Source organism: Anas acuta, chromosome 2, assembly GCF_963932015.1.
Source record: "Anas acuta chromosome 2, bAnaAcu1.1, whole genome shotgun sequence".
NCBI classification, from domain to species: Eukaryota; Metazoa; Chordata; class Aves; order Anseriformes; family Anatidae; genus Anas; species Anas acuta.
The window spans coordinates 750,189-775,837 of NC_088980.1; the positions used below are offsets into that span (position 1 = coordinate 750,189).

At 68.5% G+C, this 25,649-nt stretch overlaps 5 protein-coding genes across 8 annotated transcripts in view; 3 read left to right on the plus strand and 2 right to left on the minus strand.

Moving 5' to 3' along the window:
- The window catches only part of LOC137851961 (SCO-spondin-like), a 35,234-nt gene extending 33,830 nt beyond the window's left edge, over positions 1-1,404 (minus strand). The window contains 2 exon segments of the mRNA XM_068673124.1: positions 21-233; positions 312-1,404. Coding sequence (XP_068529225.1) covers positions 21-233; positions 312-397 — 299 coding nt within the window. The 5' untranslated portion in view covers positions 398-1,404.
- Positions 1,405-4,829: 3,425 nt separating this feature from the next.
- On the plus strand, positions 4,830-8,250 carry ZNF467 (zinc finger protein 467). The gene is made up of 5 exons (XM_068673057.1): positions 4,830-4,971; positions 5,650-5,734; positions 5,936-6,043; positions 6,126-6,242; positions 6,413-8,250. Exons 2-5 carry the CDS (start codon positions 5,701-5,703, stop codon positions 7,795-7,797), a joined length of 1,644 nt encoding a protein of 547 aa, XP_068529158.1. The 5' UTR covers positions 4,830-4,971; positions 5,650-5,700; the 3' UTR covers positions 7,798-8,250.
- A 1,628-nt stretch (positions 8,251-9,878) lies between these two features.
- Positions 9,879-11,425, plus strand: LRRC61 (leucine rich repeat containing 61). Its single transcript, XM_068673108.1, has 2 exons — positions 9,879-10,080; positions 10,289-11,425. The coding sequence occupies exons 1-2, from the start codon at positions 9,894-9,896 to the stop codon at positions 11,083-11,085; spliced, it is 984 nt and encodes a 327-aa protein (XP_068529209.1). The 5' UTR covers positions 9,879-9,893; the 3' UTR covers positions 11,086-11,425.
- Positions 11,426-11,627: 202 nt separating this feature from the next.
- Positions 11,628-14,819, minus strand: RARRES2 (retinoic acid receptor responder 2). The gene is made up of 5 exons (XM_068673122.1): positions 14,580-14,819; positions 12,353-12,457; positions 12,172-12,276; positions 11,941-12,075; positions 11,628-11,801 (listed from the first exon to the last, which is right to left on the minus strand). Exons 1-4 carry the CDS (start codon positions 14,745-14,747, stop codon positions 11,962-11,964), a joined length of 492 nt encoding a protein of 163 aa, XP_068529223.1. The 5' UTR covers positions 14,748-14,819; the 3' UTR covers positions 11,628-11,801; positions 11,941-11,961.
- A 1,076-nt stretch (positions 14,820-15,895) lies between these two features.
- Positions 15,896-24,537, plus strand: LOC137851934 (zinc finger protein 84-like). Of its 4 annotated transcripts, none has more exons than XM_068673053.1 (5): positions 15,896-16,233; positions 17,969-18,112; positions 18,723-18,831; positions 19,379-19,492; positions 19,722-24,537. In XM_068673053.1, the coding sequence occupies exons 2-5, from the start codon at positions 18,089-18,091 to the stop codon at positions 22,466-22,468; spliced, it is 2,994 nt and encodes a 997-aa protein (XP_068529154.1). In that variant the 5' UTR covers positions 15,896-16,233; positions 17,969-18,088; the 3' UTR covers positions 22,469-24,537. The 4 variants fall into 4 exon arrangements, with proteins under 4 accessions (XP_068529154.1, XP_068529156.1, XP_068529155.1 ...); XM_068673055.1 differs by lacking the exon at positions 15,896-16,233 and adding an exon at positions 16,439-16,788; XM_068673054.1 differs by lacking the exon at positions 15,896-16,233 and having other exon boundaries at positions 17,741-18,112.
- Positions 24,538-25,649: the final 1,112 nt, after the last annotated feature.

The window sequence follows — 25,649 nt, forward strand, 5'->3', positions numbered from 1 at the left end:
GTGCACCCCCTGGAGCTCACTTGTAGACGTAGCACATGGGGGTGCCGGAGCCGGGCTGGGCGCTGGCAGGGGGGACGCCGCGGTCCCCTCCGTAAGCCTGGCGCATGCGGTCCCGGTCGATCCTCCAGCCCGCCAGGCTGTACTGGTACATGCTGGGGCAGGGCACCACGTCCTCACGCCGGGGGGACACCACCTCCTCCTCCGTCACCGGCACCGTCTGCTGGCACCACCGCCTGCCACGGCACCCGGTCACCCGCCGGCGTCACCGGGAGCCTGTGCCAGCCCGGCCCCGCTCCCCACGCAGGACTCACCCCTTGGCAGCCTCGGCTGCAGCCCAGAGCAGCAGCGAGGCCAGGATGCCCGTGCCCGTGCCACCGGGCTGCCGGGGCCGTGCCATCCCCGCCGTGGCTCACCGCTGCCTGCGAGCGCCGGCCAACCTTTGGAGAGGAGGATTTGGTGACGGCGCTGCTGGAGAGCCCACAGAGCCTGGGGAGTGCCCAAACTTTCCCCCCAGGGATGGCCCCTGCTCTCTTTCACCACTTCACGAGGGGTAAAGGCAGAGCTGGGGGTCCCTCCCCTCCCTGGGGGTCCCTGGTGATGGGGACAGGGTCCCAGACCCCGTGGGTGTGCCCAGGGGGTGCCCCCTGCTCGGTGGGACTGTGCCAGGGCTGGAGCTCGGAGGGACAGTGCCCAATGCCCCCCGCTCCCAGCAGAGCCCCTCACCTGGGGCTGCCCAGACCCGCAGCGCTCCGTCCTCTGTTCCCGGATCTCTCGCAGCCCCAAAATTGCCCCAAGGGGCAGCTTTTTATCAGGTGGGTCCGGCCGGCCAGGGCCAGCTGCGGGGCTGGCGATTGGGCCCAGCTGCCTGCCGTGGGGACCCCCCCGTGGCCCCAGGGGAGGCCGATGCCGTTTCTAGGGCAAAACGCTGCGGATTGGTGCCCCTGCAGTGGCTGTGCCCTGTCCAGCATCCTGCCCCATGGCCCCCCTGCGCCAGACACGGATGCTCCTGATCCCCACGTCCTGGTCCCGCTCATCCCTGCCAGGAATGCATGGGGGGGGTGCACATCTCAGCCCCCAGACCCACAGGAAAGGGCCCCACAAGGACAGGGACACCACAGGGCAGCCCCACAAGCCTGTGTCCCTGCCCCACAGCCCTGCGTCCCCCCAAGTCCCCGTGCTCCACAGCCCCAGCCCGGGGGGACCCCAGCCCCACAGCTCCCTGCTGGCTGCTCCCTGCCCCTCGTTGGCCCCCTGCTCATCTCCCAGCCCCAGAGCCATGTCCCCCTGTGTCCCCATAGCTGTTTCCCCATGTCCCCAGAGCCATATCCCTGTGTCCCCATAGCTGTGTCCCCCTCTGTGTCCCCATGCCTGTCTCCCTGTGCCGTGTCCCTGTGCCCCTGTCCCTGTGCCCCTCTCCCTGTGCCCGTGTCCCCGTGTCCCCACGCCGCTGCCCCCTCCAGTGCCAGGTTCAGCCCAAGGGAGCTGCTCAGCTCAGCACTGCGTGGCTTGGCACGGCTCGGCACGGTACAGCATTTCTCGTCTGGGATTGGCATGGCACATGACAATGTGGCACAGCACGGCATGGCATGGTATGGCACGGCTGGCACAGGTCGGCTCAGCTTGGCACAGCTCGGCATGGCTCAGCACAACTCAGCACAGCACAGCATGGCTTGGCACAGCTTGGCTCAGCTTGGCACGGCACAGGGCAACTCGGCACAGCTCGGCACATCCCGGGACAGTTTGGTTTGGCACGGCACAGATTGGCTCAGCATGGCTCAGCACAGCCCAGCACAGCTCAGCATGGCCCGGCACGGCTTGGCTCAGTTTTTCATGGCACGGGGCAGCTTGGCATGGCTTGGCACAGCCCGGGACAGTTTGGTTCAGCTTGGCTTGGTACGGCTCAGCATGGCTCAGCACGGCCCGGCATGGCTTGGCTCAGCTTGGCACAGCACAGGGCAACTCGGCACAGCTCAGCACATCCCAGGACAGTTCGGTTTGGCATGGCATAGCTTGGCTCAGCTTGGCACAGCTCAGCACAGCCCAGGACAGTCTGGTTCAGCTTAGCTTGGCATGGCTCAGCATGGCTCAGCACGGCCCAGCACAGCTTGGCTCAGCTTGGCATGTCACAGAGCAGCTTGGCACGGCTTGGCACATCCCAGGACAGTTCAGTTTGGCATGGCACAACTTGGATCAGCATGGCTCAGCATGGCTCAGCCCAGCCCAGCACAGCACAGCACGGCCCGGCACAGCTTGGCTCAGTTTTTCATGGCACAGGGCAGCTTGGCATGGCTTGGCACATCCCAGGACAGTTCGGTTTGTCATGGCACAGCTTGGCTCAGCATGGCTCAGCATGGCCCAGCACATCTCAGCACAGCACAGCATGGCCTGGCACAGCTTGTCTCAGCTTGGCATGTCACAGGGCACCTTGGCATGGCTCGGCACAGCCCAGGACAGTTTGGTTCAGCTTAGCTTAGCACGACTCAGCATGGCTCAGCACGACCCAGCACAGCTTGGCTCAGTTTTTCACAGCACAGGGCACCTTGGCACAGCTTGGCACATCCCAGGACAGTTCAGTTTGGCACAGCACAGCTTGGATCAGCATGGCTCAGCATGGCTCAGCCCAGCCCAGCACAGCACAGCATGGCCCGGCACAGCTTGGCTCAGCTTGGTATGGCACAGGGCAGCTTGGCACAGCTTGGCATAGCCTTGGACAGTTTGGTTCAGCTTGGCTTGGCACGGCTTGGCTCAGCTTAGCATGTCACAGAGCAGCTTGGCACGGCTCAGCACATCCCAGGACAGTTTGGTTTGGCACAGCACAGCTTGGCTTGGCATGGCTCAGCATGGCCCAGCACGGCTCAGCACGGCTCGGCACAGCTTGGCACGGCACAGGGCACCTTGGCACAGCTCTGCACATCCAAGGACAGTTCGGTTTGGCACAGCACAGCTTGGCTTAGCATGGCTCAGCACGGCCCAACACAGCTCAGCACAGCCCGGGACAGTTTGGTTCAGCTTGGCTTGGCTCAGCTTGGCATGGCACAGGGCACCTTGGCATGGCTCAGCACAGCCCAGGACAGTTTGGTTTGGCATGGCACAGATTGGCTCAGCATGGCTCAGCACAGCCCAGCACAGCTCAGCACAGCCCGGCACGGCTTGGCTCAATTTTTCATGGCACAGGGCAGCTTGGCATGGCTTGGCACAGACCGGGACAGTTTGGTTCAGCTTGGCTTGGTACGGCTCAGCATGGCTCAGCACGGCCCGGCATGGCTTGGCTCAGCTTGGCACAGCACAGGGCACCTTGGCACAGCTTGGCACATCCCAGGACAGTTCGGTTTGGCACAGCACAGCTTGGCTTGGCATGGCTCAGCATGGCCCAGCATGGCTCAGCACAGCCCAGCACAGCTTGGCACAGCTCAGCACAGCCCAGGACAGTTTGGTTCAGCTTGGCTTGGCACGGCTTGGCACGGCTCAGCATGGCCCAGCACGGCTCAGCACAGCTTGGCACGGCACAGGGCACCTTGGCACAGCTTGGCACATCCCAGGACAGTTCAGTTTGGCACAGCACAGCTTGGCTCAGCTTGGCATGTCACAGGGCACCTTGGCACGGCTCGGCACAGCCTGGGACAGTTCGGTTCAGCTTGGCTTGGCATGGCTCAGCATGGCTCAGCATGGCTCAGCATGGCCCGGCACGGCTTGGCTCAGCTTGGCACGGCACAGAGCAGTTTGGCATGGCTTGGCACATCCCAGGACAGTTCAGGTTGGCACAGTACAGATTGGCTCAGCATGGCTCAGCACGGCCCAGTACAGCTCAGCATGGCCCGGCACAGCTTGGCTCAGTTTTTCACTGCACAGGGCAGCTCATCACAGCTCAGCACATCCCAGGACAGTTCGGTTTGGCACAACACAACTTGGCTTAGCATGGCTCAGCACAGCTCAGCACAGCACAGCACGGCCCGGCACAGCTTGGCTCAGCTTAGCATGTCACAGAGCAGCTTGGCACGGCTCGGCACATCCCAGGACAGTTTGGTTTGGCACAGCACAGCTTGGCTCAGCATGGCTCAGCATGGCCCAGCACGGCTCAGCACAGCCCGGCACAGCTTGGCTCAGCTTGGCACAGCACAGGGCACCTTGGCACGGCTCGGCACAGCCCAGGACAGTTTGGTTTGGCACGGCACAGCTTGGCTCAGCTTGGCACAGCACAGGGCACCTTGGCACAGCTTGGCACATCCCAGGACAGTTCATTTTGGCACGGCACAGCTTGGCTCAGCTCGGCATGTCACAGGGCACCTTGGCACGGCTCGGCACAGCCCAGGACAGTTTGGTTCAGCTCGGCTTGGCACAGCTCAGCATGGCACAGCACGGCTCGGCACAGCTTGGCACAGCACAGGGCACCTTGGCACAGCTTGGCACATCCCAGGACAGTTCATTTTGGCACAGCACAGCTTGGCTCAGCTTGGCATGTCACAGGGCACCTTGGCACGGCTCGGCACAGCCCGGGACAGTTTGGTTCAGCTTGGCTTGGCACAGCTCAGCATGGCACAGCACGGCTCGGCACAGCTTGGCACAGCACAGGGCACCTTGGCTCAGCTTGGCACATCCCAGGACAGTTCATTTTGGCACAGCACAGCCCGGCACAGCCCGGCACAGCCCGGCACGGCTCGGCACGGCTCGGCACGGCTCGGCACCTCTCGGCTCGGCTCGGCTCGGCTCGGGGCGGTGCCGCACGGCGGGCGTGCTGCCGGGAGCTGTAGTCCCGCTGCCCGCCTGTGCCGGTGCCCCGGGGCCGGGGCCGCGCGGCGGCGGCGGGGGGCGAGCGGCGGGGCCCCGGGTGCGCTCCCGGCTCCGTCCCGGTCCCTCCGGGGGGCGGCGGCGCCGGTTGGGGGGGGCCCCGGTGGGGCGGGGGGGGACCGGCGGCCACCGCGGGCGGGGGGGCGGGCGGCGGGGCCGGGCCCGGTGGAGGCGGCGGAGGCGCAGGTAGGGGCGGTGGAAGGGGGCCCGGGGACACGGAGAGGGGCGCACGGGGGGGGTCGGCACCGGGAATGGGAACGGGAATGGGGACGGGAACGGGAACGGGGCCGGGCCCCGCTCGGCGGCGAGCACCGGGGGGCGGAGGGGGGGTGGGGGAGGCGCGCCCCCGGGGGCTGGGTGCGGGGCTGAGGGGGCTGTGGGGGGGTTTTGGGGGGTTATGGGGGGGTTATCGGGGGTTATAGGGGCTTATAGGGGGGTTATGGGGGGGTTACGGGGGGCTATGGAGGGGTTATGGGGGATTATGGGGGGTTTGGGGAGGTTATGGGGGGGTTATGGGGGCGTGGGGATGGGGACAGTGGGGTGGGGGAGCCAGGGGGCAGTGGGGGGCGCAGGGGGGACATGGGGCAATTGGGGGGGACAGAGCAGGGCTGGGAGGGGCTGGGGGGGCACAGGGGCAGTGGGGGGCACGGGGGGGACACGGGGAGAAATGGGGCAATGGGGGGGGGACAGGGCAGGGCTGGGGGTCGGGGGGGGAGCACAGGGGTGACAGGGGGCACGACCCCCTCGGGGTGCCCGGGATGGGGCAGCAGCGCTGGTGCCGTGTCCCCACTGGGGGTGCTGGGGGCTCCCCAAGGCCGGGGGGCTCCAGCTGCTCCCCTCTGGTTTTCCCAATGCCCCCCGCAGGGGCTGAGCCCCCCCCAAGTGCCGACGGGAGCGGCCGCTGAGGACGGCACCATGAGGGAGAGCTTCGACGCCCTCCTCGCCCTGGGTAAGGCAGCGGCACCGACACCCACACCGGGGGCTCCGGGTTTGCGCCCGTGCCCGCCGCAGAGCCACGAGCTCGGGGGCCCGGCTAGGCGGTGGTGCCGGCCCCCAGCCCCGCTGCAGCTGGGTTTTGGGGTGCGGGGCCCAGGGGGGAGCCAGGAGCTGGGATTGGGAGCCGGAGCCACCCCGGTGCTGTCCCACGCAGGTGTCCCCATCACCAAGCCGGAGCCGGTGCCGCACACGGAGCAGGCGGAGGAGCCGCGCACCCAGGCGCCGGTGGAGGAGACGGAGGCAGCGGGCTGCGCCGGCTCAGGTGGGTACCAAAACCTTGGGGTCCCTGGATCTGGAGGGGATCTGGAGGGGATCCCCGGCTTTACCACGCTTTCTCCTGGCAGCGAGGCTGCTGGTCCCCAAGGCGGAGGCGCTGCCTGAGGGCGATGGCGAGGAGCAGGCGGGCGGCGGGGACGCGGGGTCCGTGCAGGGGCACGGCAGCCTGGAGCTCGGCTGCTCAGGTGAGGTTCCCGTGCCGGCACCACCAGCTCGTGGCAAACCCACCGGTCGGCACGGTGCGGGCACGCTGGGGGCACACGGTGAGAATCACTGGGTCCCCGCGGCGGTGCCGCCCGTCCGTAGCACGGGGCGCTCCGACCGCGTCCCCACGGCCCCGCTCTGTGCTCCGCAGAGGACTGGCTGGTGCGGAAGGTGAAGGTGGAGGACGAGGACGAGGAGTGGCCGGCCAGCCTCAGCGCCGAGGCCCTGCTGGCGGGGCAGCTCCCGGGCAGCGCCTCCCCGCCCGCCGCGGGCGCCTGCAAACCGGAGCCGCCGAGCCCCGGTGAACCGGCGGAGCTGGGCTACGGCGCGCTGCCCGCCTTCGCCTGGCCGCTGCTGGGCGAGGGGCTGGCCGGCCCCGGTGCTTGCCAGCACTGCTGCTGCGCGGCGCAGCCCCGGCCGTGCGGGCAGTGCGGCTCCCCGGGCCCCCCGCGCCCTTTCGCCTGCGCCCAGTGCGGGAAGGGTTTTGGCAAGAAGGCGCACCTCACCCGGCACCTGCGGGTGCACACGGGCGAGCGGCCCTACCCCTGCGCCCAGTGCGGCCGGCGCTTCCGCCAGAAGATCCACCTGCGCTCCCACCAGAAGACGCACACGGGCGAGCGGCCCTTCCCCTGCAGCGAGTGCGGCCGCCGCTTCCGCAAGAAGACGCACCTGGTGCGGCACCTGCGCACCCACACCGGCGAGCGCCCCTACGCCTGCGCCTGCTGCGGCCGCAGCTTCGCCCACAAGCAGCACCTCCTGCGGCACCAGCAGCTGCACGCCGAGCCGGCCGACGGCACCGCGCTGCCGCCCGCCGAGCAGAAGCCCTTCCCCTGCCCCGAGTGCGGGAAGAGCTTCAGCTGGAAGAAGAACCTGACGTCCCACCGCCGGCTGCACCTGGAGGGGCGGCCCTTCGCCTGCGCCGAGTGCGGCCGCGGCTTCAGCGACAAGCGGCACCTGACGGCTCACCTGCGCGGGCACATGGGGCTGAAGCCCTACGCCTGCCCCCACTGCGAGAAGACCTTCAGCCACAAGCCCAACCTGACCACGCACCAGCGCACCCACACGGGCGAGCGCCCCTTCGCCTGCCCCGACTGCGGCCGCGGCTTCGCCCACAACCAGCACCTGCTGCGGCACCTGCGGGTGCACACGGGCGAGCGCCCCTTCGCCTGCCCCCAGTGCGGGCGCTGCTTCAGCTCCCGGCCCAACCTGATCGCCCACACCAAGGCGCACGCCGGCGCGCGCCCCTTCACCTGCGAGCAGTGCGGCCGCGGCTTCAGCCGCAAGTCCCACCTGGCGCGGCACCAGGCGGTGCACACCGGCACCCGGCCCCACGGCTGCGCCCAGTGCGGCAAGCGCTTCAGCTCCAAGACCAACCTGGCGCGGCACCAGGCCGTGCACACCGGCCACCGGCCCTACATCTGCACCCAGTGCGGCAAGAGCTTCAGCCGCAAGACCCACCTGCTGCGCCACGAGCGCACCCACGCCACGGCCCCCGCGCCCCGGCAGAGCTGGGTGGCCCCGGCCCCCGCCACCTGAGCGCCGGGAGCTGAGCCCCTGCCCGCGGGGCTGCCGTGCTCCGTGTCCTGCGCCGGCACCGCGGTCAAGGAGAGGAACCGGCTGCTCCGACGTGGAGTGCCCAGCTCCGGGGACCTTTGTGGCATCGAGATGGGGACAAGGACAGAGCTGCCGTGCTCCTGCCGATGGGGACAGTGCAGGGCACCCGATGATGCTCTTGGCCCCGGCACCGGGACGCTGCGTCTGGGCTCGCTGCCCTTCTCCAGGCAGGGCCCAGCGAGGCGGCTCCAGCACCGGAGCGCTGGCCTGTGGCAGGGCTGGTGGACCTGGGGCAGCAGGGCCAGCACCTGGGGGAAAAGCTCCCCGCAGCCGCACGGGGGGCACGAGCCCTGCTCCCAGCCCTGCCCAGGCCTGGCAGGCTCCCCCCTGGCAGGAACAATTCGTAAATGCCAATAAACCATCCTTTGCCAAGTTTCCCTGGGGATGTTGTGGGGCTGAGCAGGAGCCAGTGGAACGGTGCGGGGTGTGTGGGGTGCCAGCACCGCGGGGCTGGTGGGATGCAGCAGAGCGTGGGGGCTGCGTGGGGCCACGCTCCCACCCCAAAACCCCTCGGCTTTAGGCAGGGCTGGGGTTCCCGGGCAGGTAGCGGTGCTGCAGGCTCTCCTGGCGCCGGCCGCATGCCTGCGGGTTGTTTTTTCCACCGTCCTGCGGCGCGCCGAGCTGAATCCGCGCTTGTTTGCTGCTGGAAGGGGGGAGAAAACACGAGCCTGGGGCCGCAACCGCAGGCGGGAGCCGTGCAGCAGCACACGTAAAAAGGTGCCTGGTGCTGAACCTCGGCGTGGGGCAGCGCAGGACAGGGCTGAGCCGTGCTGGCAGCATCCAGCTCCTGCTGGATCTGGCACGGGAAAGGGACACCGGGCTCCCCACCGGGGATGCTGCCCCCACCCCAAATCCCAGCCTTGTGTCACCCCATCCCCATCCCATCTCGCCATCCCTGGCAGCCGGTGACGGTGCCAGGAGGGCAGCAGGACAGCGGGGACGGGGCGAGCTGGCACATCCCCATCCCCTGGGTGCCCCCAGCCCCGGCAGCAGCGGGGGGGCTGGCGGTGGTGGTTCTCGTTTATCTCCCCGCTGCAGCACCGTGGGGCTCCCGGCTGGGTTTCCTGTTATTGCTGCGGCCGGCACGGAGCTGGCAGGGCCGGCACCGCCGCGACGGAAGGGAGGGGGCCGGGGCCCTGCCGCTGCCGCCCTTCCCGTGGCCGCCAGGCACCATCCGGCCCCGGGATGGGGCTGCGGCCCCCCGGAGGGAAGGGTGGTGGGGGGCTGGTGTGGGCATTGGGAAGGGGTTTGTCACCAAGAGGTGGTTGCGCACTGGAAGGGGCTCCCCAGGGGTGCGGGCACGGCACCAAGGCTGAGTTTAAGCAGCGTTTGGGCTCTGCTCTCAGAATTTTGGGCAGACCTGTGCGGTGCCAGGGGTTGGGCTCGGTGAGCCCTGTGGGTCCCTTCCAGCTCGGGATGTGTCTGGGGACAGCGGTCACGGCGGGGCTGTGGGCACGGCTGTGGCACAGGGACGTGACCAGGGACACTGGTGGTGGCATGGGGACGTGACCGGGGACACCAGTGAGGGCATGGGGACGTGACTGGGGACACTGGTGAGGGCACGGCGGTGGCACAGGGACATCAGCCCCAGTGCAGGCAGGGCCGTGGCCCCGTGGGTGCCCGGCAGCCGTGGGAGCAGCCCTGGCTGGTGAGGGGTGTGGGGGCTGGAGGACCCTCATCCATCCCTCTGTCCCATCCGTCCGTCTGTCTGTCCTCCCCTCTGTCCCAGCCATCCCTCCCATCTGTCTGTCCGTCCATCCATCTCGTCATTCCTCTGCTCCATCCGTCCGTCCATTCATCCATTTATTCAGGTGTCCGAGTGTCCGTTTATCCACCCCTCTGTCCGTCTGTCCATCCATCCATCCATCCATCCATCCATCTGTCCGTCCGTCCGTCCACCCCATGCGCCCACCTGTCCCACCCCTGGGATCGCAGAACCGCTGAGGCTGGAGGAGACCCCCCGGGACCCCCAAGTGCAGCCCCCCCCCCCCCCCGTGCCACGAGCCCGCTGCCGTGCCATGACCCTCGGTGCCATCTGTCCGTCCGTCTGTCTGTCTGTCCGTCCGTCCATCCACCCCATCCCCCCCCCACATTCTCCCCCCCCCCGATGCCCTTCGGTCCCGGTGCTGCTCCCGGTGCCCCTCCCCCTCCATCACCACGGCAACGGGAGGCGGAGCCGAGGGGGCCACCAGGAGCCACCGTTCGGTGAGCGCGCGGGGGGGTCCCGGTGCTTGGAGAGGTGGGGGGGGTCCCCGGTGTCTCCCCACCTCCTGCCCCGAGCACCCCACGGAGAGCCCCGGGGGGGTCAGGAGGGGGTCCCACGGGGGGGGTCTGAGCTTCACGGGGGGGATTTGAGCCCCACAGGGGGGTCTTGCGGGGGCTGTGCCGGTGCCAACCCTCGGGGTCCCCGCAGGGCGCACGGCGCGGATGGAGGCGCACGGGGAGAAGGGCGAGGAGGGCGCGGGGCTGCGGATCACGGCGCAGCTGCTGAAGGCGAGCAGCGGGCAGTTCGCCCTCGACTCCATCCTCCTGCTGCGCCTGCGGGGCCGCGGCATCGCCGACCTGGGCTGCTTGGGCGACTGCGCCCACCTGGAGTGGCTCGACCTCTCCGGCAACTCCATCTCGCAGCTGGGCCCGCTGGCCGGCCTCAAGCAGCTGGCCGTCCTCAACCTCTCCCGCAACCGCGTCTCCAGCCTGGAGCCGCTGGGTTCCTGCGAGAACCTCCAGAGCCTCAACCTGGCCGGGAATCTGGTGAGCAGCCTGCAGCAGCTGCGCTGCCTGGCCGGCTTGCGGCGCTTGGAGAGCCTGCGGCTGCGCGACGCCCTGGGCCAGCTCAGCAACCCCGTCTGCGCCGCCTCCGCCGCCTACCGCGCCGCGCTGGCCGAGGCGCTGCCCGGCCTCAAGGCCATTGACGGCGAGCGGGTTTCGGGTCGGGGCAGCGAGCTCTTCCAGCTGTGCCGCGACCTGGATGGTTCGCCGGGTGCCGGTCCCGGTCCCGCGCCACCCCGCGCCGCCCAGCCCTGGGTGCAGGCGAGTTTTTGGGAGCCGCCGCCGCCCCGGCGCAGCTCCATCATCGAGGAGGCGTACAAGCAGTTTGGGGAGGTGCTGCAGGAGTGCCGCGAGCTCAGCCGGCGCGCCGACGACACCATCGCCCAGGCGGAGCGGGCGCTCAGCGTCCGCACGGACCCCACGGGCTCCTTCGTCTTCTGAGGGCTCCCGGTCCCGGAGCCCCGTGCGCCCCCGTCCCAATTCCAGCCGCCCCCAAGGAGCCACGGGGCCGACCTCGCCTCCGGGCTGCTGCGGTGCCCAAATCCCACTGCGCTCCGGCTCCTTCATCCTCCTCGTTGTGCTCCGTGGGGACCCGAGCTCACGGCACCCATGGTACCCAGGCTCCCCATCCCTCCCGCCGCCGCCACAGCAGCAGAGGAGCAGCTCATCCAAATGTCTGTCGGATTTTGGAGCTGTCCCCGACCCCCCCGGCACGGTGGGGATGGGGGCTGCAGGGCGGGGGGGGTGTTATGGGGCTGTGCATTAAAGGTGTGGGGCTGTCCTCGAGGTCCCCGCTGCTTTGTGCTGCGTCCCGGTGCATCCCAAATCCCTCCTGAGCCTGCCAGGGTGCAAGACCCACGGGGGCAGCGTGCGGGGGGGGTCACAGCCTTGGCAGAGCCCCCCCCCCGGGCACCCCCAGGAGCGGGGACGTGGAGCCCAGTCCGCCCCATCAACCCCGAATGGGAATGAGAGCGGAGACCAGCAGAGGCAGAGCTGGGGTTTACTGGTGCGTGCGGACACTGCCTAGGCGTGGGTTTTGGGGGGTTTAGGGGGGGGGCCGCCTGCAGGACGCCCCCTCCCTTCATTGCACAGCGCTGGGGGGGGCAGCAAGCTCGGGGGGCCGGGCTGGCCCCGGATCAGCATCCTTTAGGGCTGGCCTGGAAAAAGAGGGGGACAGGGGGGGGAGCTGAAAGCTGGCTGCGGGGTGAGCCCCCCGCCTGCACCTCCCCATTTAGGGGCACCCAGGGGAGGGAGGTGGGTGCCCGGGGGGGCCGGGGGGGCCGTCCCCGTACCCACCGTGGTTTTGGGGCAGCCGCCCTAGGCTTGATAAGCTCTGGAGAAGGCGAACATGCCGGGCAGGTAGAGGGCATCCAGCGCCTTGCCGGCCTCCTCCACGGCCCTACACTCGGCCTCGTCGCGCTGCTTTATCTCCTGCGGAGCAGAGGGCGAGGGGGGTGGCACCGGGGCACCTCTGGGACCCCCATGAGTGCCCCGCAGCCCCCCCCAACAGCCCACCCCATAGCTCACCTTGACGGCCAGGTGGTGGCTGGGCGCGCAGTTGTGGTACTTGTCCAGCACTTTGGGGACATCGCTGGTGTCAAACTTGTAGCACGCCAGGCAGGCCGGCCGCCTCTGGGGACACAACGGGGTCAGCGGCGCTGCCCCCCCCCCCGGCCCCCCAGCCCACCCCCGGTCCCACAAATCTCACCCGGTTCTCCACCACTTTGCAGTTCTGCGTCCTCTGCGCCCTCTTCCTGCAGTTGGTCTGCACGAGGTTGACGCGGAGCTGGACGAACGTCCCCGAGGGGTCTTGCTGGTGCGGGGAGGGAAACGACCCCATAAGAGGCGGGGAGGGGGGGACGCGGGGGGGCACGGGGGGATATTTCGGGGTGCCCATGGGGTGAGGAGAGGCAGGAGCCGCCTGGGTGTAGTGAGGAAGGAGCGGGAGGGACCCGAAAATTTGTGCTGCCCCCTGCCCCCTCCTGCTGCCACCGTCCCCATGGGCGCAGGGACAACGGCCCCGAGGGCGAACCCAGCCCCAAATCAACCCGAGGCCCCGTGAGGGGTGAGCGGATCCGAGGGGGGCGTCCCCACGGTCCCCAAACCCCCCGTGAGCACCGGCAGTGCCTGGGGGGAGCTCCGGGGGAACGGGATGGAGCCGAGCTGGGGGTCCGTGTCCTAACTGGGGACACCGGGATGGGACGGAGCCGAACTGGGACACCCCTGCCTGGGGACACCGGGACGGGACAGAGCCGAACCGGGGCTCCATGTCCTAACTGGGAACACTGGGACGGGATAGAGCCGAACCGGGACACCCCTGCATGGGGACACTGGGACGGGACGGGGCCGAACTGGGACACCCCTGCCTGGGGACACCGGGTTGGGACGGAGCCGAACCGGGGCTCCACGTCCTAACTGGGAACACTGGGACGGGATGGGGCCGAACTGGGACACCCCTGCCTGGGGACACCGGGACGGGACGGAGCCGAACCGGGGCTCCACGTCCTAACTGGGGACACTGGGACGGGACGGAGCCGAACCGGGGCTCCACGTCCTAACTGGGAACACTGGGATGGGATAGAGCCGAACTGGGACACCCCTGCCTGGGGACACCGGGTTGGGACGGAGCCGAACCGGGGCTCCACGTCCTAACTGGGGACACTGGGACGGGACGGAGCCGAACCGGGACACCCCTAACTGGGGACACTGGGACGGGACGGGGCCGAACCGGGACACCCCTAACTGGGGACACTGGGACAGGACGGAGCCAAGCCCAGACACCGCATCCTGCCTGGGGACACCGGGACGGGACGGAGCCGAACCGGGGCTCCACGTCCTAACTGGGGACACTGGGACGGGACGGAGCCAAGCCCGGACACCGCGTCCTGCCCAGGGACACCGGGTTGGGACGGAGCCGAACCGGGACACCCTGTCCTAACTGGGGACACTGGGACGGGATGGAGCCGAACTGGGACACCCCTGCCTGGGGACACCGGGACGGGACAGAGCTGAACTGGGGCTCTGTGTCCTAACTGGGGACCCTGGGACGGGATGGGGCTGAACTGGGACACCCCTGCCTGGGGACACCGGGACGGGACGGAGCCAAGCCCGGACACCGCGTCCTGCCCAGGGACACCGGGTTGGGACAGAGCCGAACTGGGGCTCCGTGTCCTAACTGGGAACACTGGGATGGGATAGAGCCGAACCGGGACACCCCTAACTGGGGACACCGGGACGGGACGGAGCCAAGCCCGGACACCGCGTCCTGCCCAGGGACACCGGGACGGGACGGAGCCGAACCGGGGCTCCGCGTCCTAACTGGGGACACTGGGACAGGACGGAGCCAAGCCCGGACACTGCGTCCTGCCCAGGGACACCGGGACGGGACGGAGCCGAACTGGGGCTCTGCGTCCTAACTGGGGACACTGGGACAGGACGGAGCCAAGCCCGGACACTGCGTCCTGCCCAGGGACACCGGGACGGGACGGAGCCGAACTGGGGCTCTGCGTCCTAACTGGGGACACTGGGACGGGATGGAGCCGAACTGGGACACCCCTGCCTGGGGACACCGGGACGGGACAGAGCTGAACCGGGGCTCTGTGTCCTAACTGGGGACACTGGGACAGGACAGAGCTGAACCGGGACACCGCGTCCTGCCTGGGGACACCGGGACGGGACAGAACCGAACTGGGACACCGCGTCCTGCCCGGGGACACCGGGACCCGGCGTCCCCGTGTCCGCTCCCGGTGGTGCCGTGGTTAATGAGTAGCCGAACCCCGCCGGCGCACCCTGCCCCGTGCCAACGGGCACGGCCAGCACCACCGGGACACCCCCAAACCCCCGGCGTTCCCCACCACGACCCCCGCAGGGGTCAAGGGGTCACGGGTAGGGTCCCCCCCCCCCGGTGCCGGTAGCGGGACCCACGGGGCACTCACCCGCTCTTGCACCCCCTCGAGGGATTGCTCCCTGAAGAGGAAGTGCACGGAGCCCCGGCCGTGGAAGTACTCGAGCACCTCCCGCACCACGCGCCGCTGCAGGGGGGGCTGGCTACCGGCCACCACGGCCACCAAGCCCACGGCGAGGGCCAGCAGCAGCCGCCCCATCGCCGCCACCGCCACCACCGCCGCCGCTGCTTCTTCTCCCGGTCCCAAACGGCCCCGAACGGCCCCGCTCCGCCCCCCCGGGAGGAGGCGCACCCATGGGGGGGGGTTCGGGGGGGTTACGGGGGGGGTTGGGAGCGAGAGGGCGGCGGGCACGGGGTGGGAAAAAGGGGGGGTGGGGAGGGGGGGGTGGAGAGGGTGGGGAGGGAGGGGGGTAATGGGGGGGTGGGGAGGGGGGTAATGGGGGTAATGGGGGGGTAACGGGGGGTACCAAATGGGTAGTGGGGGGTAATGGGGGATACTGTGGGGTAATGGGGGGGTAATGGGGGGTAACAAGGGGGTAGTGAGGGGGTAACGGGGAGGTACTGAGGGGTATTGGGGGGGTACCGGGGGGTACCGAATGGGTAGTGGAGGGTAACGGGGGGTAACAGGGGATAATGGGGGGATAATGGGGGGGTAGCAGGGGAATAAAGGGGGGTAACAGGGGGTACTGGGGAGTAATGGGGGGTACCTAGGGGGTACTGGGGGGGTACTGGGGGGGTACTGGGGGGTATCCAAGGGGTACCAGGGGGTAATGGGGGGGTAATGGGGAGTTACAGGGAGGTACTGGGGGGTAACGGGGGAATAACGGGGGGCGTCTAGGGGGGGAATGGGGGTACTGAGGGGTACTGGGGGGTACTGGGGGGGGTCCGGGGGGTACCTAGGGGGTAATGGGGGATAACAGGGGAATAACGGGGGGTAACAGGGGTAATGAGGGGGTAATGGGGAGTAACGGGGGAGTACTGCGGGGTAATGGGAGGTACTGGGGGGGTACTGGGGGGGTAATGGGGGATACCCAGGAGGTATTGGGGGGCAACGGGGAAATAACGGGGGGGTTCTGGGGGGTAACGGGGGGTACCAAAGGGGTAGTGGGGGGCAATGGGGGGTAACAGGGGGCACCGGGGGGGTAACGGGGGATAATGGGGGGGGGTACCGGGGGGTATTGGGAGGTAACGGGGGGCACTGGGGAATAACGGGGGGGTACTGGGGGGTACCGGGGGTTAACGGGGGGGTACCGGGGGTCGCCCCCCCTGCCCGGGCAGGGGCAGGGGCAGGGGCAGGGGCTCGGTACCACCCGGCCCGGCCCCGCCTGAGGGGGGGGGGGGGGGGGGGGGGTAACGGGGGAGGACTTCGGGGTCCGGCAGGGGGCGCTCTAGCACACATCGGGCAACTCTATGGTAGCGCCGCTCTAGGTGCGCGCTCTATGGTGCCGCGCGCTACTTCCGGCCCGCCCCTGGGTTGGGGAGGGTGACCCGGAAGTGCTGTGGCGGGCGGGCGGGCGGGAACTACAACTCCCAGCAGCCCCCGCGGCGGGCGCGGCTTAACCCCTCCCCCTCCCCTTTCCCCCCCCTTCACATCCAGCCGGCGTCGCCGCCGCGCTGACGTCACCGCGCCGCGGCGACGTCAGCACGCCGCGGCGACGTCAGCACGCCGCGGGACGCCGGCGGCCGTGAGTCCCCCGGGGAGGCGGCCCCGGGGCTGGGGGGGGGGGGGCGGGGAACGGGGCCCGGGGAGGGGGGGGGGGGAACGGGGGGAGGGGCCCCGGTGCCCCCGTATCGCGGAGCCGCCGCCCCCGGAGCCCCCGGGCCTGCGGCTGCCGGAGCGGAGCCCCCGAGGCCCCCCCGCGGCCTCTGTGTGTGCCCGGTACCGGCTGGGGGGGGTGGGGGGGTGATAGAGGGGGAACGGGGGGCTCGATGTCGCGATAACGGGACCAGGGGGTGATGGTGAGTCAGCTGTTATCGCGATAGTGGGGGCTAATGGTGAATCCATCGGCACTGAGGTACCGGGGGCTGTCGGTGGGGCCCTCATATCGCGATATGGTCGCCCAGTGTCATAGCAGTGGGTAATGGTGAGTCAGCCAGTATCGCGATAGAGTCCCCCAGTATCATACCAGTGCCTGACGCTGGGTCCCCAGAATCGTGATACCGGTGGCTGATGGGTTCTCAGTGTCGTGATATCAGTGAGTAATACTGGGGGCTCAGCATCACGATAGCAGTGCCTAACGGTGAGTCTCCCAGTATCACGATAGAGTCACCCAGTATCACGATACAGAGTCTCCCAGTGTCATACCAGTGCCTGACGCTGGGTCCCCCAGAATCGTGATACCAGTGGCTAACGGGTGCTCAATATCACGATACCACTGCCTAGTGGTGGGTCCCTCGGTGTCACGATACCGATGCCTATCGGTGAATCGCTCAGTATCACAATATCCGTGCCTCGCAGTATTGTTGTCGCGATACCAGTGGCTCACAGTGGGTGCTCGGTGTCATGATACTGATGGCTAACAGTTGGGTGCTCAGTATCGCGATAGCAGTGCCTAACAGTGAGCCCCTCAGTGTCACAATACCAGTGCCTAACGGTGAGTCTCCCAGTATCACGATACCGGTGGCTGATAGCGGGTGCTCAGTATCACGACACCAGCACCTAGCAGCGAGCCCCTCAGTGCTGTGACACCAGTATCTCCCAGTAGCTCCCAGTATCGCGATACCGGTGCCTGGCATCACCCTGGGCACACCGCTCCCAGTCCCAGCCCTCGGTCCCGGCGAGCTGCCAGGGGCGGCTCCAACCAGAGCCCCAAAAATGATCCCAAAAGAGGCTGGGGGCTTATCCACCCCCCCAAAAAAAACACGGGGAGGGGTCCCCGAGGAGCCCGGGGCAGTTTTTGGTTTTTGGGGGCACCGATTCGGTGCTGGCCGCGTCAATTGGGGCAAATCCGAGCCCTGGCGTCCCTAAAAATGGGGCAGAAAGGAGAAAAAAAAGGGATAGAGGGTGGGGGACCGCAGCCATCCGACCCCCCCCGCGGCCGTGCCTGCCAACCCCCCCCCCGCCAAAAAAAACCACCCCAAAACACGCTCAGGGCTGCGGGGCCGGCTGGGGGACCCCCCCCAAAACCCCCCAAACCCCCCAAAACCCCAAATGGGTTTGAACCCGGAGCCGCGGGGGCCGCATTTTATCCCCCCCCCCCCCCAGCTGCAGGACTACAACTCCCGGCAGCGCTCGGCGCGCGGGCCGCGGGGAGGTTTTCCTGTAAACAGAGCCCCTGAACTCGGGCCAGACCCCGGGGCTGGCTCCTTCCTTCCCCCCTCGGAGAGCTCGCAGGAGGAGGAGGAGGAATTTGGGGGGGGGCTCCCGCCGTGCCCCCCCCCCCCCACCGCCGCGCTCACCGCTCCCCTCGGCTCCCGCAGGGCCCCCGCCGCAGCCATTTGGAGGAAGTTGGGGAAGAGCCGAGCCCGCCCTGGAAGCTGGAGGGGGAGGACACGGCCGCCGCCACCCCCCCGCGCCCCACGGCCCCCAGTGGGGGCACCATGTCCGCCGGGGGGGCTCCCCAGGTAGGTTTTTTTGGGGGGGGGGATGAGGGGTCCCCGGGGATCCGCCGTGCCCCGAGGGCCACGCGCGTGCGGGGCGGGGGGGGCCCGGCCTTGCCTTTTGTGCCGCCCGGCGGCCTCCTGGGGGTCGGGAGCTGCCCCCCCCCGGTGATTTTCTCCCCCCCCCTCCGGTCGCCGGGGGGCTGCTCTCGGCCCCCGTGCGAGGTTTTCCTTTTGGGGTTGGCATTTGGGGAAGTTGTGACAGGCGCCGGGGCTGCCATCTGCTCCCCTCCCGCTCCTGCCAAACCAGCGGGGAGCGCCGGGGGGGGGGACACGAGGGGAGCCCCCGGGGGGGGTGGAAAGGGGCACCAGGATCCCCCGAGGAGCTGCTCGGGGTTTTCCCTCTTTGGTCCCGGCCCTGGATGGGTGGTCCTGAGGTTTTTGGGGGAGTTTTGGGGTGCTAAAAGGGATCGGGGAGGGTCGTGGGGGATGGCTCGGGATCGCTGCGACACCACCCAGCGCCCCGGCCCCACGCCTCCCGCCTGGTGAAAAGCAAAATAAAATAAAATAAAATAAAATAACCAAAAAAAGGAAAAAGTGACCCCAAAAACGCTTCCCCTCTCTCCCGGAGCAGCCTGCCCACGTCCTGAACCTGCTCCCTTACCCCAGGCTGAACGAGGTGCCCAGGGCTGGCCATGAGCTGGATGCCGCGGGCGCAGAGATCCCCTCCGACCCCTGCACAGGTGAGGGGGCACCCGGGGGGGCGCAGGATCCGTTCCTAAAACCCCTGCAGATGTGGCACGGGGCGGGGGGAGGAGGAGGAGAAGGAGAAGGAGGAGGAGGAGGAAAACCCCCGCCCACGCCGCAGGCAGGTGGAGGCTTTGCTCCCGGTTTGGGGTTGGGGCCGCGCCGGTGGCATTCCTGGGGGAGCCTTTGAAATCCTACCGTGGAAACGCCGGGCGGGGGCTGAGGGTGCCGGGGTGAGGCTGGGGGGGGGCTCCGCAGGGGCGCCGCCGCGTTCCAGGGCTGGGTGCTCTCCCTCACCTCTCGCTGGAGCGCGCGCGCTGCCAGGAGGAGGGAGGCTGGAGCTGGGGTTGCTTTTTTATCTTTAATTACACTCCAGGCAGCGGCGGCTTAAAAATAGATGAAAGCAGCGCCCCGAGGCTGGGTTAATTTTAGCTGATTTGTGAATTAAGACGCAGGCAATCTCCCCGCATAATGATGTGTCTGCCGAATGCATGTTTTGCAGTGTGACAGTTCATGGTGACCAGCTCTTATCCCTTCAACCAGGCTACAGATTTTTCAAGCCCGGTGGCTTGTTCGGTATTAAACAGTCGGAGGAGCCGTTCCCCGAAGGCCAGACAATGCAGGAGGACAGCAAGATCCTCGTGAGCCCGTGTGCAGGTAGGTGCTTCCCCTGGCCCTGCGGGGGCTTCGCAGCGCTTGGCGATCGTCCCCGGCAGGGGACGTTGCTCCTGCGGGGCCGTTTTGGGCCAGTTAGGGGAAATTTTGCCCATTTCCACGGGTGGAACGGGCTCTGGAAGGGTTCTGCCCCCTCCCCGGGTGGTTAGGGCGCTCTGAACGGCGGCCGAGGCCTCTGAAATGGATGTCTTGAATCTTTTTTGGAATCTAGTTGAGCCCGGGCGAACGAGCAAAGTGGAGCAGCCCGACGAGAAGCCCGGGGTCGCCGCGGGCTCGCTGGAGCTGTACCCGGCGGGCGCCGGCGGCTCGGGCCGCTGGTTCCACGGCGGGCAGCGCGCGCCCGAGCGGGCGGGCGTGGAGCGGGATGGCGCCCCCAGCCTCAGCCCGCTCCCGTCCCGGGTGGCCTGCTGGGCCCCCCAGCTCGGCAACGGCCCCTTCCGCTGCGCCCAGTGCGGGAAGGGCTTCCGCCAGAAGCAAAGCCTCATCACGCACGAGAGGATCCACACCGGGGAGAAGCCCTACCGCTGCGGGGACTGCGGCAAGAGCTTCAGCCAGCGGCCCAACCTGCTGACCCACCGCCGCGTGCACACGGGGGAGCGCCCCTTCCCCTGCACGCAGTGCGGCAAGAGCTTCAGCCAGAAGGCCAACCTGCTGGCCCACCAGCGCATCCACGCCGCCAACGAGAAGGCGCTGGCCGGGGGCGAGCAGGAGGACGGCGCCTCCGGCAAGCCCAAGCTGCGCGCCCCACCCCGCAGCTACCAGGACGACACCCCCTTCGTCTGCCCCGAGTGCGGCAAGAGCTTCCGCCAGAAGCCCAACCTCATCACCCACCGCCGCATCCACACGGGCGAGCGCCCCTTCACCTGCTTCCTCTGCGGCCGCAGCTTCAACCAGAAGACCAACCTGGTCACCCACTACCGCGTGCACACCGGCGAGCGCCCCTTCGCCTGCACGCAGTGCGGCAAGCGCTTCACCCAGAAAACCAACCTGGTGACCCACCAGAGCACCCACACCGACGTCCGCCCCTACCCCTGCGGGCAGTGCCAGAAGTGCTTCAAGGACAAGGTGTCCCTCAAAGCCCACCAGAAGACGCACGCCCCGCGCCAGCGGAGGTGCCCGGGCCGGGGTCCGGCTCCCACCCTACCCTTCGGGGCCGCCCCCACCCTGCTGCAGCCCGGGGGTCCCGAGCAGGACGGCACCTTCAGCCCCATGCCGCCGCTGCCGGTTCCGAAGATCCCCGAAAACCAAGAGCTGTACTCGTGCACCGAGAAGGGCTTCCCCCCGAAGGAGCAGCTCCTGCCCCACCAGCAGGCCCCGCTGGGGGAGCAGGCCTTCCCCTGCGTGCAGTGCGGGGAGGGCTTTTGCCCGAAGGTGGCCCTGCTCCGGCCGCAGCACGGCCCTGGGGCGGAGGCTCCTGCCGGCTGCGCCGCCGGCTTCAGCCCCGGCCCGCACCTCCTGGGGCACCTGGGGGTGCAGCCCGTCCTCGGGGAGGGCGCAGCCCCCGCGCCGCCCACCCCCGGGGCCGAGAAGCCCTTCATCTGCAACCAGTGCGGCAACAGCTTCGGCCTCTGGCTCTCCCTGGTGGCCCACCAGAAGACCCACGTGGGGCAGAAGGCCTTCCAGTGCCCCGAGCACGATAAGAGCTCCGGGGACGAGCTTTCCGCCAAGTCTCCCCAGGAGAAGGATCTGGACGGCAGAGCCTGGCTGTGCCCCGAGTGCGGGAGGAGCTTCGTGCAGTACGAGCGGCTGGTGAAGCACCGCCAGAACCACCGGGGCCGGGGGCCCTACCGCTGCGACGTCTGCGGGAAGCGTTTCAGCCTCAAAACCAACCTGGTGACCCACCAGCGCATCCACACGGGCGAGCGCCCCTTCACCTGCGGCGTCTGCGGCCGCCGCTTCAACCAGAAGGGAAACCTGGTCACCCACTACCGCACCCACACCGGCGAGCGCCCCTTCGCCTGCACCCAGTGCGGCAAGCGCTTCGCCCAGAAGCCCAACCTCATCGCCCACCAGAAGACCCACTCGGGCAGGCAGCCCTTCACCTGCCTCGAGTGCCCCAAGCGCTTCAAGAGCAAGCTCTCCCTCAGGGTCCACCAGCGCGTGCACGTGGTGGAGCAGCCCCAGAGCGAGCCGGGCCCGGGCCAGACGCCGCCCAGCCTGCAGGCGCACCCCGGCAGCCCCTACCCCTGCTCGCTCTGCGGGGAGTCCTTCGAGGAGCACGGCGAGCTGCAGCTGCACCGGCAGGGCCACGCCGGCGAGCGGCCTCACGCCTGCGCCGAGTGCGGGAAGCGCTTCCGTCAGAAGGTGAACCTGGCCGTTCACCAGCGGACCCACACCGGCGAGCGCCCCTTCCACTGCGCCGAGTGCGGCAAGGGCTTCAGCCAGAAGGCGCACCTCCTGCGGCACCGCAGGACGCACACGGGCGGCGTGCCACCCTCCTGCTGCGAGGGCACCTGCCCCGCTCACCGCGACCAGCCCGACGCCGGAGCTCCCCTGGGGAAAGGCTCGGCGCCGCCCGGCGTGCTGCTGCCCCCCTGCTCCCGCGGCGCCGCGCAGGGGTCGCTGCCTCGAGAAGAGCTTCGGCCGGGAGCGCAGCCCCCCAACAGGGCGGAGAGCCCGTCCGGGGCGGCTGACATCCTTCTGCAGCTGATGCAGGAAGATCAGCACCTGGTGCCCGGCTCGCACCACCCGCAGGAGGCTCCCGCGGGGCAGTGCCCCTGTAAATGCGCCGAGGGCGGGGAAGGGCTGGCCGGGAAGCCGCCCCTGCAGCCGCAGTGCTGCTGCGCCGACTGCGTGAGCCAGAGGCAGCTGCTGCTGAAGCCCCAGCACGACTGCCGCGCCGAGATCTGGTGCAAGTACGGCGGCTGCGGCAGGAGCTTCGAGGACAAGAGAGTGCTGAGAGTGCCTGAGAGAGCGCACGGCGAAGAGAAAACCTCGCCGTGCCCCAGCTGCTTGTAACGCGCCCGCGCGGGCTGCCACCAACCCGTCCGAGCGAGGGACTGGGCCTCACTGCTCTGGCACTACGGACACCAAACCTGCACAGGGGGGGAGCTCACGCCGGGAGCCGACTGCTGACCAAACGGGGACGGTGCCGAGGCTGAAAGGGGCTGACGCAGGGCGAGCTGCGAGTCGGAACCTGGGGGGGGCTCCCGGGACGCGGTGGGGGCTCGGGATGGATGGCGGCGGCTCACAGCGTCAGGACGCTCGTTGCGAGCACCCCGGAGGTGGCGGTGGGTGCAGCGAACTGGTCAGGAAGCAGTACTGGACTCGGACGCCGCGTGCGCGTTTTCTGTCTTGTTGAACATACCAAATGTGTAAAGCGGGTGGAGCTGAGGAGCAGGAGGCGCTGCCGGCGCCGCGGGGCTGCGCTGCCGGGTTCTGCCGGCGGCTGCCTGCGAGGAGTCGGACGGCGAAGGGGCGGCGAGGAGCCGAGGATCCTGCGCGGCGGCTCGGAAGCCGAGCAGGAGGCCGGGCACAGGCGCATCCGCTGGGCCCTGCCTCCGGGCTCCCCCGGGGGCTGCAGTCCTGCGACGCGCAGACCCCAACGTGGGGCACAGAGGGGCCTCGGCGGGCCCAGAGCTTCTGCCAGAGCCCTTTTGGGACTGGGCGTCCTTCCGCGGGACGATTTTGGGACGGGGAGCCGAGCCCCGCTGTCGGCTGCCCGCCGGTGTGGGCAGAGGATGTGCAGCTCGGCGGGGAGGTGAGCGAGCCGCCGCAGTGCGGTACCGGGTCACTTCCAGCCTCGTGGGGACCCCGCAATGAGGTCCCCGGGTGGCGGAGCTCGGGCCGGAGCCTGTGGCTTCACGGCTGGGGCGGAGGAGCCGGCGGTGGGGAAAGCCTCGGCGCAGCCGGGCGCTGGTGGTCACCGCGGGCCCTGCCTCGCCGCCGCCTCCGCGACGGACCGCGGATAAGATAAGCGTCTCCTCCGAGCCCGGAGGGGTCTTACAGGGTGATATATGGGGGGGTGGGTCGGGGAATGTAGCTTCTGCTTCTGTTCTTGCTCTGTGGATAACCTTTCTGACTAGCACCTCTTTCTGGTACTCACCTAATTCTGCATAGAGACCCCGGGAGCGCCGGGGGGGGAAGCGAGCGGTGGCTGTAGCCCACCCGGTGCTGCCCCGTGGCCACGCTCGCGCTCCCGGGCTGCAAGCGGGGCAGCTGCTTGGCCGGGCAGGGCTGCGGGGGCAGAGCTTTAGGGGTGGGAACCGCTGGCCTGCAAGCTGCTCCCGCTTGGAAGCGCGCTTCGCATTCAAAGGGGAAACGAATCTCCGCCCGCTGCGCCCCCTCGGGCGCCACGAGCCGCGTAGTCCTCAGCCCCAGCTATGGCAGTAGAACCCTATCTCGCTTCGCTCGGCTGCAGAGCCTCCTCGCTACAATGGTTTGGCAAAGACCTTCACTGAAAACCTTGGATGCTGTTAGCGGTGCCCGGGGCGCGACGCGGCGCTCTCCTGGGGGGCTCCTCCGATGCGTTTTGGGGGTGCAACCTGGGCCTGCAGCGTCGGGAAACGCCTCTCGCCCTGCGGTGCCCCAGCCTTGGCGCAGGCCCCGCAGGGCGGTGGTGGGGTCTCCATCCCCGGAGGTGTTCAAACCGCCTGGACGCGGCCCCGGGCAGCCCCGCTGGAGCAGGCGGTGCCCGATCTGCACGGCCCCCGGCCTCTCTGCCCCATAGGGCTTGGGCAGATCCTGCCAGCTGTGGCTGTGCCAGCTCGCCATCACACCGAGGGGACACCGGTACGGTCCCTGCCGGAGCCGCAGCCTCATTAAGGCATTTTTAATTAACAACGCATCCAGGCGGTGGTGGCGGGGCCGTGTGAGGGGCGGCAGCTGCCGGGCACGGGGTCCCTGGCACCTGAGCTGTCCCCGGGCAGGGGGGTGGGCGTCCAGCCCGCAGCGCTCGGCTCTGCTCTCTCCCCTCTGGCAGCCACGCCGCCCTCTCCCCTCCGCCTAGCATCACGCTCCAGCAACATTTCAGGTCCTTGCAATTCTATTTTTTTGAGGTTATTTAAAATAAAAGCTTTCTCACAGCAGGTTCCTGCCTCCTCCTTCCCGGGAAGCGTCGCGCTGCGGTGCCGCGGTCTGCGCTGCAGGGGTTGGGGGTGGCCGGGGGCAGGCAGTTGAATTTCTGGCCCAGCCTCGAGCTATTCCCCATCCTCGGGGCAAGAGCTCCCCGGCCTCGTGCCTCCTTCCCCACCAAACCACCGGCCCCGAGGCCTTGCAGAGGGGCTGTGGGGCAGAGCTGGGGTCCTGGGGCACCCCTCATATTCTCCGTCCCCTCGTGCGCTCTGCTCCTCGCAGGGTGTTGCAGCTGAACTTGGAGCTGTGCTGCCTGCAGGCGACTTCCTGGGTTCTGCAGCTCTCAGCAAAACCCTGGGCAGCGAAAGGGGAAATGCTGGGGGCTGCCGGTGGGGCCGTGGGCTGGCCGTGCCCGTTAAAGCCAGGATTCTGCCCAGCCCTTTTCTCCCTGCCCAGATTTTCCCTGCCCTTTTCTGCCTCGTGTTTTGTTCCATTCGTGGGCCCGTTTCCCGGTGACCAGCCGGTTCTGAGAACCCTCTGCTCCTTCCACCACTGCAGGTTTCAAATCAGTGGGAGAAAATGGTGTGAGAAAAACCAATATTTTGCTCAGACACGACCTTCCATGAAGCTGTTTTATTCACGATTGCAAAGGCGGGCGTCCTGCAAGCAGGAGCACAGCACAAGTTCACCATAACCCTAAATCCCCTATTTCCCGACACCTGATTTCTCCCATTTCCTCACTGGCTGAGTACTACAGGGTCACAGCCTACTCCACGCCCTTCTATACCTTATAGGCACAATTTTATTTGACCAGCCACGAATTTCTCCTTTTCCTTTTTTTTTTTTTTTCCTTCTTCTCTTGTGACTAGACTTCTTGTTTTTACCAATTTCGCGCTGCTCATCCTGTTTTCCTCAGCCACCCTCCTTATTTTGGGGCAGCGGGCCCTTCCCCTTATCAGCCTCACATACTCCCCACCGCCGCGCCGCGCGATCACTTTCGGATACACCACGAGCTCGCTGGTGTATCCGAAATTTTCCACCTTCTGCTGCAAAAACCCAACTTTGCTTCTCTTGGCCTCCCCCAGGGCTCCACGCCAGGCTGGTGGCGATACCCCCCGACCCCTCC

What these genes read in the sequence shown, in the direction of transcription:
- LRRC61 (XM_068673108.1), top strand. Translation starts at nt 9,894, where the DNA reads ATGACCCTCGGTGCCATCTGTCCGTCCGTCTGTCTGTCTGTCCGTCCG. An exon ending in CCACCAGGAGCCACCGTTCG is followed by an intron (nt 10,081 to 10,288) that starts GTGAGCGCGCGG and finishes GGGTCCCCGCAG; the next exon opens with GGCGCACGGCGCGGATGGAG.
- RARRES2 (XM_068673122.1), bottom strand. Translation starts at nt 14,747, where the DNA reads ATGGGGCGGCTGCTGCTGGCCCTCGCCGTGGGCTTGGTGGCCGTGGTG. An exon ending in TCGAGGGGGTGCAAGAGCGG is followed by an intron (nt 12,458 to 14,579) that starts GTGAGTGCCCCG and finishes TCCCCGCACCAG; the next exon opens with CAAGACCCCTCGGGGACGTT. An exon ending in GCCACCACCTGGCCGTCAAG is followed by an intron (nt 12,076 to 12,171) that starts GTGAGCTATGGG and finishes TCTGCTCCGCAG; the next exon opens with GAGATAAAGCAGCGCGACGA.
- ZNF467 (XM_068673057.1), top strand. Translation starts at nt 5,701, where the DNA reads ATGAGGGAGAGCTTCGACGCCCTCCTCGCCCTGG. An exon ending in CGACGCCCTCCTCGCCCTGG is followed by an intron (nt 5,735 to 5,935) that starts GTAAGGCAGCGG and finishes TGTCCCACGCAG; the next exon opens with GTGTCCCCATCACCAAGCCG. An exon ending in AGCGGGCTGCGCCGGCTCAG is followed by an intron (nt 6,044 to 6,125) that starts GTGGGTACCAAA and finishes TTCTCCTGGCAG; the next exon opens with CGAGGCTGCTGGTCCCCAAG.
- LOC137851934 (XM_068673053.1), top strand. Translation starts at nt 18,089, where the DNA reads ATGTCCGCCGGGGGGGCTCCCCAG. An exon ending in CCGCCGGGGGGGCTCCCCAG is followed by an intron (nt 18,113 to 18,722) that starts GTAGGTTTTTTT and finishes CTCCCGGAGCAG; the next exon opens with CCTGCCCACGTCCTGAACCT. An exon ending in CCTCGTGAGCCCGTGTGCAG is followed by an intron (nt 19,493 to 19,721) that starts GTAGGTGCTTCC and finishes TTTGGAATCTAG; the next exon opens with TTGAGCCCGGGCGAACGAGC.